This window comes from Vanessa cardui, chromosome 30 (assembly GCF_905220365.1).
Source record: "Vanessa cardui chromosome 30, ilVanCard2.1, whole genome shotgun sequence".
NCBI classification, from domain to species: Eukaryota; Metazoa; Arthropoda; class Insecta; order Lepidoptera; family Nymphalidae; genus Vanessa; species Vanessa cardui.
This window is the reverse complement of record NC_061152.1, coordinates 4,382,410-4,396,513: the sequence shown is the minus strand read 5'-3', so window position 1 is coordinate 4,396,513 and position 14,104 is coordinate 4,382,410. Positions and strand designations below refer to the sequence as shown.

Here is a 14,104-nt window from a genome sequence, read left to right as displayed (position 1 = left end):
AAGATGTTACACTATTTTCAACCTAGTTATCATAGTGTGTAAGTTTAATTTTATATGCAGTTGTCAGTTTAATGTTTTAGTTTCAAAAGGTACTAAGAGTTAACGGCTTGATAAAGAAATTAATTCAAAAACTGACGAACGTTTTCTTGACTTGACTGTACATATAACTTATGCATGTATCTGAAATACTTGCCATTATAAAAAAAACACATTCTGTACACCAAATAGTGATAATCATTGAACAAACACTTTCATGGTCTATTTGTTCACAAATTTCAATGTAAAAGACTATTTATGATTTATTACGTTCACTCTTACGCATCATTTATAAATTCAGGGCCAACTCAGCCCTTGTGGTAATATGGAGCCAACAACTTTTACTTATAATATGTTTAAATTGACTTTTGTCCTAAATGGGACATACATAAAAATTTACAGTAGTCTTTTGAGGGCTCCATGACTATTGAAACCCCGAGCAAATGATTCGATACCTCTGTATCTAAGACGCTTTAGGCAATGAATATTGTAATATTTCAACATAAACACAATAATATGTGTATATTTGTGTTAAAGACATTTGTTAAAGTAAATATTTTACTTATCATTGATACATTGTTTGCGATTAATAAATAAATATTTTACAAAACTGATATATCTATAATGCCACTATATTACTTCTGTAAGACTGTAACCTACGTTTGCCGTACGACAAAACTTAGATGTATCATCGACTTTTATTTTACAAACGGTCGATGAGCAAGTATTTCAATTGAATTTTGCCTTCTTCCATTTAAATCAATAAAACCGATTACTGCCGATTGACACAACCAATAGAAATAGTTCCCTATCGCACCAGTCGGCGCTATTCGTCGCTATTGATTCTCGCATCAATTCAACCCGAGACAGCGAAACATGTAAATCGATGTGTTGAGATTGACGAATATATTAGGTCATATGATATTACAAGTTATTACGTTTGTGCAAAGATCATATTCAGATGAGAAATAAATATTGATAATTTGGGATAGCATACTCAATTATGTTATGGGTTTTACGAATTTTGCCGATGCGACATCTAAGTTGTGTCGTACTATACAAATGTTTAGTGATAACATTTTCATTTGTACATTATATATTGTACTTGAAAATCCATTAGGAGAGAGACTAAGTCTTCGAGACAAATTTATAGCAATCTTGATCATAATTATTCCAATCAAACTGAGCAATATATGCTGTATATGTTGCTAAAATCTACCATCAGTGAGATTAAACACCAGGGGGTACTGGATGCTGATGCCTGGATCGGCCATTGATTGGCACAGATTATTTCTCCAATGTCATGTGCGATGGAGACACAATAGAGATTGATTGGTATGGTCGAGATCACATGCTCAAATTAATTTTGAAAGCAAAATAGTAATAGTGAATTGGAAACCCATAGACATACTATGTTATTAATTACTATTATCCATTATGAAAAAATGAGTAATTATCTAAAACAATACTTTAATATAATGGCATACTTTGTACTACACAATGCGATGACTTCAAATAAATACAGACTTATCACCGACAAAAATAAATATTAAATAAAACCGTCAACTACCCAAAACCGTATTCAATCATTTAGAACATACAAATTTTTTCCTATACCATTCATTTCTACGATTATTCAATAAATATAAATACATTATAACTATTATACATTAAATACGTTATTAGGGTAGCTTAAAGCTCCCTAATATAACCGAATCTTACATAATGGTATGCAATTTTCCAATTAAATGCATTAAATAGCAATATTTAATAAACATCAAAGTGTTTAACATGAATAAAAATATTGTTAGACAATACAGATATACGTTAACGCTAACAGTGGCTTCGTAAACCACTATATTTAAAGGCTAGATACGTTCACAGTATCTCTCATTGTCGTTTGTGCTCTGATAGATGAGATAAGTCAAGATCACGGATACAGCGGTCAGGAACATTGTCAAGAACTGGTATAGCTTTAGCCTATCGACTTGCCTGTGTAGTATTTCATAGTTCATTTGAAGATTGTTGAGAGCGTTCGCGATTGAGTCCGGTTTGTCTTGATGTTTGGAGTCACCCATGCTTCCATTTTTAGGTAAATCTTTCACAGGGAATTGGCATTTTAATCTATATTCGTCTATCTTACTGCCTGTTGAGTTCTGCCATATCTCGCTGATTTCTTTGGAAGTAAGATCCGTCTTGGGGATCTGTACCGACATGACTAAGAACATGTCTTTCATAACATTCCGTAATTGGAAACCTGGTTGGACAACGATGACAATTGTCTGTGTGGAACCTTGTGAAAGTATACCAGAGCTTGGTCTGACACGGAATTTCTCAGGGGATGTTGTTCTAATTTTAAACGATACAGGACTTTCATCCATATTTGTGATCGCAAACTGGCCAGTTACTTCTTCGTTCTCAGTTTTGAATATTATTAGGTTACTGGGGTTCAGTCTGAGCATTTCACCAAGGGAATGGTTATCGCCTTGCTCAGCAAATGTAACCTTCTTCGGAGTATGTTCAGAACTGCGGTTTTCTGTTACAAATTCAAATTCGTAATTATCATTACCACCCCAGCATTCTAGAGCGTGTTCGGGTGGCACGAAACTCTTCAAAGTGTCTCTATTAACAAATTTCATCTTCTCAACGCCCTTGGCTGGTAAGAGAGACTTAATAATTTTGAAAGCTGCTGACATTACCCAAGGCATTTGATATATTATTATGTAGTTCAGGAAATTTGGATAGAAGCTCTTAAACAGCGATATTAGGTAGTTAGTTAGGTCCATATCCATATTATTGAGGCCACATCCGTCCAGATCGAAGAATAGAGTCACTTTATTACCGTTCTCTTCTCGTTCTATTCGATCGAACCAGTATATTATAATCTTCTTAATTTCATCAAACTCTTTAACGCCTTTGATATGTTTTTTAGATTTTATTATAAGTAATAAACAGCCATCGATGTCTCGTCCGTGGGGGAAGAATATACCTTCGTTGACGTAATCCATTCTGATGTTATTTTCGTTGATATCATTCGCTCCTACAGCTTTTCTCCATGTGAAAATATCCCAAAGCATGTCCGAGGCTTGCTTCAAATCATTTTCAGTATGTTGTAATACTCTTTTTAAGTATCTATCATCTTTAACGCGATCCAAATCTGAAGGGTGGAATTCGTGGTCGGTTTTCTCTTTTAGTTTCGCTTGAAATAACGACCGCAGATCCCCCGTCGTCATGTTGAACTGTTTAAACGATTTTGTTTAAGAGGTGTAAACTTTTAAGTAGGAAATATCAAATCAATGAATCGGGAACGAAAAATAATTTACAGACTGTACTATACTAACTGTTGTGACATTTAAATGACATTTGAATAGTATTTGGTTTTTCTACTGCTTTACTAAAGGTCAAAGGTATTTCTGTATTCAGCTATATGAAAAAAAAATGTAAGAAAACGTAATTTATATATAAAATTATAATACGGAAATATCTATAAATATATATTATTCTTAAAATTATAGCAATAATTAAAAAAAGGTGAAATAGTTTTGTATCTTAATGTTATCTTTTATAATGTTTACTAATATAAATAGACGATGGAAGTAGGAATAAAGATAAAAAACCGTAGATTTATGTATTCTTGTGATTTGCTATTGTACACTATTAAGAGTTTATGATTAATAAATTTGTTTATAATAATGATCTACTACTGATTGGTCAATTTGCTGTCAAATATTATTTATTAAGCTTTACACCTCTAATGCTTGGAGTAAAGTGAACATAATAGTTAGTATTTGTACTTAGTACTTCAACAAGACAATAATCTAATATTATTAAAATACACATTACACATATATAAAAGATAAGATAAATTACAGAAAAGCTTACGAAAACCTCGCTAATTCGTCGTGGTCAGTTCTATAGTCATAAAAAAAAAAACAAAAATATAAAATGTTTTCATTTTACACAATACAAAACTCTTTATTATTTTACTCTATATTTAAATGTATAATTAATTATTTGTACTTCTTGCCGTACCTGAGTCAGGTACAAGTAGGATATCTTGTGCCTTACTAAAATAAATATTATTTAAAAAAAAATAACATTTGCGTAATATTGTACAAATACGATATAACCTTCGGAACATATGGCATAGGTTTTCAATAATGCTGTTCAAGGTTGACAAGGTTTTTCTTAAATGCATGTCACACACACTGGAGAACTGGTTTTCGCGTCTTAGCGATTCCATTTTCATTGTTGTAGCTTTTATTTTAATTTGTTTAAAGTTATACAAGTGTTTACAAGTGGAACATAGGCACCCAGCTGTTGTGGCATATAATAACAACTCTCAATAATATATTATATCATGATTTATTTACCTATACTTTGTTATTAGTATAATGTATTATTTATGTTTTCGTGTTATTAAATTAATAATAATTTAACCTTACTAGTTCATAAACTGACTTTTGACTATTTTTATAAAGGATAGGACGCGGCATAATGGACGCCATTCTGTTTTTTAAAAATACCTGTACAACGTTACACTGCGCTATATAATATAAAATCGAGTGTGTTTTTTGCTAGATTGTGTTATATTTTCTTAAAACCCACAAGTTTTAATTCGATAAATTGATTCAAGAGGAAGGTTTTTATGTTTAACTAGTGGCCCGTCCCGGCGTCGCACGGATGGGTTAAAGATTATATTTTTACCTTTAATTCAATTTAGTTTTTTTAACAGTATTTTTTCAACGTACCGCTTTATCTATTTGTACTTACAATCTGAGTTTGTTCATCGTTTTTAAAGTAATATTATTCACATACATTTGCTGGTTGGTTGCCTGGAAGAGATCACTACTTAGTGATAATTCCGCCCTTTGCATACTTTTGTAGTGATTTTGATTTTAAGCTTTTTTTCTTGTATTTTGTTTATTTTCTGTGTGCAATAAAGCTGTTTATTATTATTATTATTATTATACATTGTTTTATTATGCCTCGAAGGAATTAGATAGCGTTTCCGATAAAAAATTCCCTGGCGGTTTGATTTTTCCGACATATTTAACGTCGCTCTATTTCAACTTATTTACACAAAAACCTTTATAAATTATATACCTAAACTTTCTTCATGAATTACTCTATCTATTAATGAAAACCGCTTCAAAATCCGTCCAGTACTTTTGGAGTTTATTGCGAACATCAACAGACGCGGGCCGGCGACTTAGTTTTATAATATGTAGTGATACATGAAAAATATAACATATAAATAGTGTAGTTTGTATTGTCTATTGAATGTTGAATACCTGTTGACTTCCAAGCAGGATATATTAATTTAAATAATTGTATTTAACTAACATGACTTTGTATTTTTTAAATGTTAAAAAAGAGTAACTGCTGAATCTACTTGCCGAACCGGTGGTAGCTTCACTTAATTGTAAAATGACGATTCAAAAGTGCTTGTAAAAGCCTACTTGAATAAAGTTTGATTTTGATCTTGAATGACAAACTGTGAACTTTATAAGAAATTTTGTCGTATATTTAGTATCAGCATTGCACCCGTGCGGAGCTGAAGAAGGTCGCTAGTTTTTAATAATAATATTAATAGCTCTTAAGAGGTTACAATAAATTTAAACGTAAAAAACCAACGCTGGACACTTGAGCTAATTAAACTTATATCTTTTCCCTGGTTATCATCAGATCTGCTTGCCAGTGCGAAAAGGCCTCCTCCATTCTTCTATTCATCCCTTTCTTGAGACACTGTTCCACACGATTCTATTTTTTTATATGGAATAGGTTGGCGGACGAGCATTTGGGCCACCTGATGATAAGTGGTCACCATCACCCATAGTCAATGACGCTGTAAGAAATTTTAACTATTCCTTACATCGTCAATGCACCACCAACCTTGTGAACTAAGATGTTATGTCCCCTGTGCCTGTAGTTACACTACTGATAAGGGGTGGTACCCAGACGGGCTTGCACAAAGCCCTACCACCAAGTAAAAATTCCTACCACTTGTCTTAACACGTCATCCCACCTCTTTTGCGGTTTACCTCTCTTCCTTTGGCCGTCTTTGGGGTCACTCTTTTGCTCTAGTTGTCACCTGCTATAATGAAGCGAGCAACCCAACGTAATATTTAACAACAACCTGTAAATTTCCCACAGCTGGGCTAAAGCCTCATCTTCTTTTGAAGAGGTTTTGGAACATATTCCACCACGCTGTTCCAATGCGGGTTTGTGGAATATACATATGGCACAATTTCTATGAAATTAGACACATCCAGGTTTCCTCACGATGTTTTCCTTCACCGCTGAGCTCGAGATGAATTATAAACACAAATTAAGCACATGAATATTCAGTGGTGCTTATCTGGGTTAGAACCCGCAATCGTCGGCAGTGCCGTAGCTAGATGAGAAAGGGCCCCAGTGCACAGAAAAATAATCAGGCCCTCATCCCCTCTTTAACTAATAAAATTGCCCTTTAAAATTATAGATATCAAATAATAAATCTTAAGCGCAGGGTCGTGTTTTTCTAGCTTCAGAAGCTTAAGGTTTAGTTTAGAAGGCCCCCTGAAGTCCGGGGCCCTGGTGCCCTATACTACCTGGCCCTAAGATAGCTACGCCACTGATCATCGGTTAAGACGCACGCTGTCTAACCACTGGGCCATCCGGGCTCTTAAACACATAAATCATTAAAAATACTACAAATTTTTAGTTTAATTTCAATATATTATAAATACGTGAACAGTTGATTGTTCTCTACAAAACGATTACTTTCCATTAATTAATTTGTTCATTTGTAGCGAACAAATTCGATAACGATATTTTTAATTGCTAATTATCGTTACTTTATTAATGATGCATGACAATAACGTTTAAAGAACAAGATGGCGTTTGCTACTTACATTTTTTTTAATTTTTTACCTAACAGTTACGCAAAGGCAATTGTCAAAATGAAATACTGTTTATAGGCAGGTTTTAACCGAATATTTTTTTTGCTATCAAAATAATAAATCGTTTTTTTTTTGTTTATTGCTAATAAATCAACCAAAAACTTTTAACATATTTATTTATTTATAAAACACTATAAAATCTATAGTATACAACAATTATTTTTTAAGGCCTTGTTTTTTATTTTATTACTTTGATGAAATATTTAACTTACAATATATAAACTTTTTGTTAACTCTAATAAAATATTATAACAATTCAACATTGAATATTACTTCAATAGGAAAATATTACAGTTGATAACAATTATGTCTTTTGACTAGTTTATAATAAAGCCATTTAAAAAAAAAAAACAATTCACCTTTACACCAAAAAGTATCAAATATATATTTTTGTATCTATATTATAAATAGACAAAGAAAAACATTGCCCTCTCCTTTGCTTACAAGATTTAGTTGTACCAATAAAAAATATAATTATACATTCACACATATATTTAACACATGCAAATTTATATGATTTCTTTTACGATTAACTTGTAAAACTATAACTTTTTAATATAATATGCAAGTTTTGTATATAATTAGACTTATATTTTGTGATGATTATGTAATTTATGATCAATTATTTAATTAACAACACACAAGGGTTAACAACATAAAGGCACATCCCTCCATTTTGAATTAATATGGGCATTAGTGTGTGTGTTGCTTATTTTTATTAGATGTCTTAGTGTGCTTAGGATAATTTAAAGAAGTGACAGCAGCAAAATCAATGTTTGTTAATATATTTTTTTGAATAATGCATTACTTTAAAGTTGCCAGTGTACCTTTATAATAATTAAACATAAGTAAATTATTTAATTTTATATACATGTATACATATTATTTAATACAATCACAGACATATTATATTTGATAATTTTAGTGATATTTACGTTTTTATATCTCTTTCTTTTTTAATTTATTTCAATCAACAAACATATTAAGAACTAGATATTGCTCATGGCTTTTCCAGAGTTTTAATGAATTGATCATAAAATTTTAAGGCTGAAAGAGTACTGTATTCTTCTTTGGAGTTTAAACATGCTTCATACGAAGTTTCATGTCATTTGGTTCAGTTTTTGTTTGTTGTTTGGCAAGACAGAGTTAGTTTCGTGAATCTGACGTACAATAATTGACACATGCATTAATACTGACAATGTTTCATATTTTTAAATGCTAAATAACCTAAAACAATCGTTAGAAACATAAAAAACATGGAGAGAAGTTGGTACACACGCAACATATCTAGTCTCTTTACGAGCATGCTATGATTGTTTTGTAAATTATTTAATTTATAAACGATTGATTCTGGATCTTGGCTTGGCTCAATTTTTTTTGTTTCCGTGAATTCTATACAGGAACATTTTAGTCTGTACTCATCAGCTTTGCTGCCAGCGTTCTTCCAAATCTTACTCAAATCTTTCGCAGATATATTGGGACTTGGAACTTGCATCGATACAACTAGAAACCTGTCTTTCACCACGGAGGTTATATGGAAACCAGAACTGACAATAATTTGTATAGTCTGTGATGTTTTACTTGCCAGTATACCGGAACTAGGACGTACTGTATATTTTTCGGGAGCCGTCGTTCTAATTTTGAATGATATACAACTTTCGTCCATATTCATAATAGTCAATTGAGCAACTATCCTATCGTTTTCCAATTTGAACATTAATAATTTGCCAGGATTCAAGCTTAACATTTCTCCTGGGGAATGTTGGTTGTCATCCTCGGCAAATGTAACATTTTTCAAAGTTTTATCAACATTGACCCTGTTCTCCGGGACAAATTTGAAAACATAATCATTCTTCCCACCCCAACAAATCAAAGCTTGTTCCGGCACAACCAGGTCCTTCAATTTATCCTTGTTTACCATTCTAAGCCGTTCCACCGCAGCGGTAGGCAAAATACCCTTTATTATTTTAAAACCCGCTGATAACATCCAAGGTAATTGAAAAACTATAATATAGTTTATGAGATATGGGTAATAGTTTTTCAATAACGTGATCATATACATTATAACTTCGATATCCATGTTGTTTAAGCCACAGCCGTCCATATCAAAGAATAATGTAATCTTTTTGCCGTCTTCCTCCCTCTCAATTCTTTCCAGCCAATAAATAACAACTTTCTTAACCTCCTCTATATTTTTTGAGCCTTTTATGTAAAGTTTAGACTTCAAAATGAACAACAAGCAACTATCTATGTCTCTACCGTGGGGAAAAAATATGCCCTCTTTTAAATAATCAATATTCACCGTATCTTCGTTTATTTCGTTAACTTTATTCGTTTTTCTCCACGCCATTATGTCGTAGAGCATTTGGACAGCTTGCTGGACATTATTCTGCGAATGTTCTAACACGCGATACAAGTATTTATCACTTTTAACTCTTTCCAAGTCTCGCGGATCGAAAGGGCCGGGCGGATCGGGGATGCCATCTTTAATTTTCGTTTCGAATAATAATCTTATTTCCGCTATCTTAGCCATATTCAATGTATTACAGCATAATTATATACAAAACTATACGAATAACAAAACTTATTTTAAAGTTCAAAAGTTAAAAACTGTCGTCACTCTTTGTCAAATTGTCAACTGTCAAGGTTTTCTTAATTTTTGTTGCTTATGACATTGGCAAAAGCAGTGAGCGATTCATTCCAATCGCTTTAAACTTATTACAAAATATCCTAATTATAAAAATGTTTTAAAAGATTTGTGTTACGCACTTGGGTAATAGGAATGTCGTAACTGGACTTCGATTATTATTTTATCTATAACCAGATAACTCTCACTGAGTTACTAAACACACTATTAATCCACAAGTCAATCTTATCTTATCAATATTAATTTTATACAGGTATCCTATAATTGAACAATAGTTTTGTTCCAGTATTTTGTGTGTTTTATGTGAAAATATCATCATTTTTTTCGTTAATTGATATTATTTATTTAAGGTTTTTATTTATTAATCTTCAATAGACGAATATGTAAATATGAATAAATGAAACGAAAATACGACAATGTGCGGATTATCTCTGTTTACATAGTGTAATTTTTTTTGTAGTATTATTTGCTTATTATACAAAAAAAATCGTAAGCACTGCAAAATTTGTAATAGTACATGCAAATATAATATTTATGAAAATTTTGCTATTAAAGTGTTAAAAAATATATAAACGAAGGGCCACTGCAAGGTTTATATTTGATATAATTTTGTTTTTAACAATAATTACGAATTAAACGGCAGTGACGGCATATGACATATAGATCCGTTTTCGCGCGAAAAATGAAATTGCGATTTCGGAATTGTATTTTTTGCGGTAAATTAAAGTGTTTTAGATTTTTAATATACTTGTCGTCAATCCTATATGGAATTCTTTAAATTAACCACAAAAATAAAAATATCGCATCTTCCCTCCCTTCCTTTTCAACCGACTTCAAAAAGGAGGAGGTTATCAATTCGTCTGTATTTTTTTTTTTTTTTTTTTATGTTTGTTACCTCATAACTTTTTACTGGGTGGACCGATTTTGATAATTTTTTTTTGTTTGAAAGATAGTGCTTCCCGTGGGGTCCCATTTTTTTTTTCTCTGATGATGGTATCCGTATGAAAACGACATAAGTCTTAAATTTGCATTATGTATGTGCGCGATAAATAGGTAAATAACTCAAAATTGGTTGGCACAATTTTGATCATTCTTTTAAAATTATAAAGGACATACTTTAAGGGTAGTTTGGAGAAAGTTTGGTAAGGTTCTGAGTGTAGGATCCGCCCCGACTTCTCACGGGTGCAAAACTGATACTAAATATACTAAAGAATTTGTTTATTTACGACATCACATTGCAAACTTCTAAAATTGTCAGTGTTTCTTTACTATATTGTTCATTTATTATATACACAAACCTTCCCCTTGAATCACACTATCTATTAAAAAAAACCGCATCAAAATCCGTTGCGTAGTTTTAAAGATATAGGGACAGAGAAAGCGACTTTGTTTTATACTATGTATTGACGGAATTCCTAAACGGCTTACAGTTAGGGTGCGATTTGGGGCAGAATTTCTTACTGTCTTTAATCAAATTTTGTGTATATGATGTGATGTCATATGATGTACGACATAGCAAACGAATAGCTCTTTTGCAAAGTTTTTTTTACTAAGGTCGATTACAGCTCATTCGAGGGTGGTACCTTGTAGTTTATGCCGCATGACGTATTAAAGCCGCATTTTCGAAAATCTATTTTTGCTTTATTCGAAAGTTTCTTTTCAAATTGTCCCCGAAGTAGTTTCTCATTCATATAAACGGCACGCTTAATCTATCCATATTAAAAAAATGTTAGTATACATCAGCTTCACTTAAAATCAACAAATAAATAAAATTTTAACAAAAAGAAAAACCGACTTCAAACAAAACACTGCTTTAAAACAAATGAATATGCACTAAAATGTGTTAAAAATAATTGCGTATTCAACATATTTTTAGAGTCCTCCTAAGTAAAATGAAATGAAAAATATTAGACTACTTAAAAGTCGATTTACGATTATATAATGTAGTTATAATTATTGCTATATTTGGAGTCGGTGTCAGCCAAGAAAACCCTATAGTATATCTATCAAAAAACAATACGAGAATACTTTAACAAATAGGTTTTTTACAAATTACCTTTTATACAATAATATACTGGATCAATCAAGGGGCTCGTATCGCTTCTTTCTTTTAATTGTTGGGGCAAGGGCACCGTGGCTGACACCGGCTCCAAATATAACAATAACTATAACTACGTTATATAATCGTAAATGGACTTTTAAGTAGTCTAATATTTTTCATTTCATTTTACTTAGGAGGACTCTAAAAAATATGTTGAATACGCAATTATTTTTAACACTTTTTAGTGCATATTCATTTGTTTTAAAGTAGTGTTTTGTTTGAAGTCGGTTTTTCTTTTTGTTAAAATTTTATTTATTTTAGTAACAATCTATGTTTTACTAAAGTTTTTATTGTTGATATATTTCATATGTATGTGTACATTTTATATATCCAATATAGTATAATTATTTCAATCACTTATTTTTTGTAAAAAAAAAAGTAACAGTCTGTACATTTCCCAAAGAGATGAATTATAAAGACAAATTAAGCACATGAATCAGCGGTGCTTGCCTGGATTTGAACCCGCAATTATCGGTTAAGATGATTTTTTTGTATGTTGTATTATTTTCTATTAAAAATAATATCCATAGAAAATATATACTGAATAAATAATGTAATAGCATCACTTTGCGTTATATTAATTGCCTTGCATATTATTGCATAGTTATTAACGCTCATTTTGTGCTTACACTTACACAAAGCTAAAACTGATAGAAATTAAGAAGCGGCAATCTTCGTCTTAAGACTCCCTCAATACAATACATTATGTTTATATTTAATATGTTTAATTAGAAGGCGTATAATAAATTAAATGGCGCGTAGTGAATCACGCCGGCAAGGTAAGATAATAAATTCAACTCAAGTTTTTAAATGATAATGTTTTAAAAATTAATAACCTACAGCTATTCTACATTTTAAATATTAATTGATTATTTTTCGATTGGGCTACAAAAGGTCGCAAATGTATCATAATAATTAAGATTGACGTTGGGATTTAGTAAATAAAGAGGGAGACAGAACCACACCTCTCTTTTTCTCTCTTTCACAGGCAGCCGGTTAGCCGAAGGGTTTCAACGAAACGTACACTACAAAATTACAAATCTTAAATCTTAGATTACAAGTCAATGATGTTGTAGTAAACAGATATGTTATAAACGCGCAAAAAGTGAAGATTAGAAAACGTCCTAATTGAGACGTTTGCCTTCAGTCGTTTTACGTAGTAATACGTTATAATACATCATAATTACGTAGTAATACGTTTTGCATAATTAAAACATCTAGTTGTCCCTTTTACGTATTGTTTTTATCAAGCTATCCTTTTTACTTTTAACGTAATGTAAAAATAAACAAAAATTAACGGTCCCCGGCGCGGCACACTTTTTTCTGTTGTTTAGTATGGATATAATATATCTGTTTATTAGAATATCATTGTTACAAGTAAACAACTTTATTACTGAACATTTAAGGCAATTGTGATAGATTTGTGAAATCCGTACAAATAAAAAAAAAACACCATTTGTAATTTGTACCATTAAAACAAATTTAATAAATAATTTGAACTACATAACAAAAACATTACTTATATGTAATTACGAAGTATTTCATCGTTAAAATAAACATTCTGTCAACTATTTTGTAATTTTATTCAAAGAGGTCACATATGACCTTGGCACTGAAGATTATACTATAAACACTTTTTACACAGACAATGTGGTAGAATATACTTAAAATAGAAGATAGTAGAAATATCCTTTGTGGTCCACTGACTAAATTAAACTAAATTAAAAAGTATATACTAGTATATATATTAATTGGAATAAATCATACCGATATTAATACTATTTTTGTATTGCAGAATTTTTTTCGAGATAATCTATAACGTGCCTCAACGATATTTGTACTGTAACTGATTTGACAGGTCATAAAAATCCCGCCAATTTTTTCGCGCGTTATTAATGTTAATAATTAACACCTAATAAATTAGGTCCGAGGTGTCTTCGCAAACCAATGGTAGAATTTTTTGACAATCAATAAAGAAAGAAGGTTATAGTAATTAAGCTTCTATATATATTGAATTGAATAAAGACCTTTGACTTTTTTATTCATTAATTTATGCTATTACCTTGCATAGACTAATTTGCACTTCCGGACTCAAACTTGTAGGTAATCCTGTCCTGTATAACAGTAGTACATAATTAATATCCCAATTCAATTGTAATGTAATGATAAATAAATCTAATATTTACGTATTCAATATAATTGATAAATAATCTATGAAATTCATTATGGATTTGCAAATTGTCATCAGCTGTTATTAGAACTTTGTAAGTAAAATTTACTTGGTGGTAGGGCTCTCTGTAAGCCCGTCTGGGTAGGTACCACCCACTCATCAGTTATTCTACCGCCAAATAACAGTACTCAGTATTGTTGTGTTCC

General features: G+C 31.2%; 2 protein-coding genes across 2 annotated transcripts; both read right to left on the bottom strand.

The window, feature by feature from the left end:
• Window positions 1-976: 976 nt before the first annotated feature.
• On the bottom strand, window positions 977-3,415 carry LOC124542238 (motile sperm domain-containing protein 2-like). Its single transcript, XM_047120186.1, has one exon. The coding sequence runs from the start codon at window positions 3,267-3,269 to the stop codon at window positions 1,905-1,907; it is 1,365 nt and encodes a 454-aa protein (XP_046976142.1). The 5' UTR covers window positions 3,270-3,415; the 3' UTR covers window positions 977-1,904.
• A 4,288-nt stretch (window positions 3,416-7,703) lies between these two features.
• On the bottom strand, window positions 7,704-9,932 carry LOC124542170 (motile sperm domain-containing protein 2-like). Its single transcript, XM_047120105.1, has one exon. It carries the CDS (start codon window positions 9,511-9,513, stop codon window positions 8,167-8,169), a length of 1,347 nt encoding a protein of 448 aa, XP_046976061.1. The 5' UTR covers window positions 9,514-9,932; the 3' UTR covers window positions 7,704-8,166.
• Between the last annotated feature and the right edge of the window lie 4,172 nt (window positions 9,933-14,104).

What these genes read in the sequence shown, in the direction of transcription:
- LOC124542238 (XM_047120186.1), bottom strand. Translation starts at nt 3,269, where the DNA reads ATGACGACGGGGGATCTGCGGTCGTTATTTCAAGCGAAACTAAAAGAG.
- LOC124542170 (XM_047120105.1), bottom strand. Translation starts at nt 9,513, where the DNA reads ATGGCTAAGATAGCGGAAATAAGATTATTATTCGAAACGAAAATTAAA.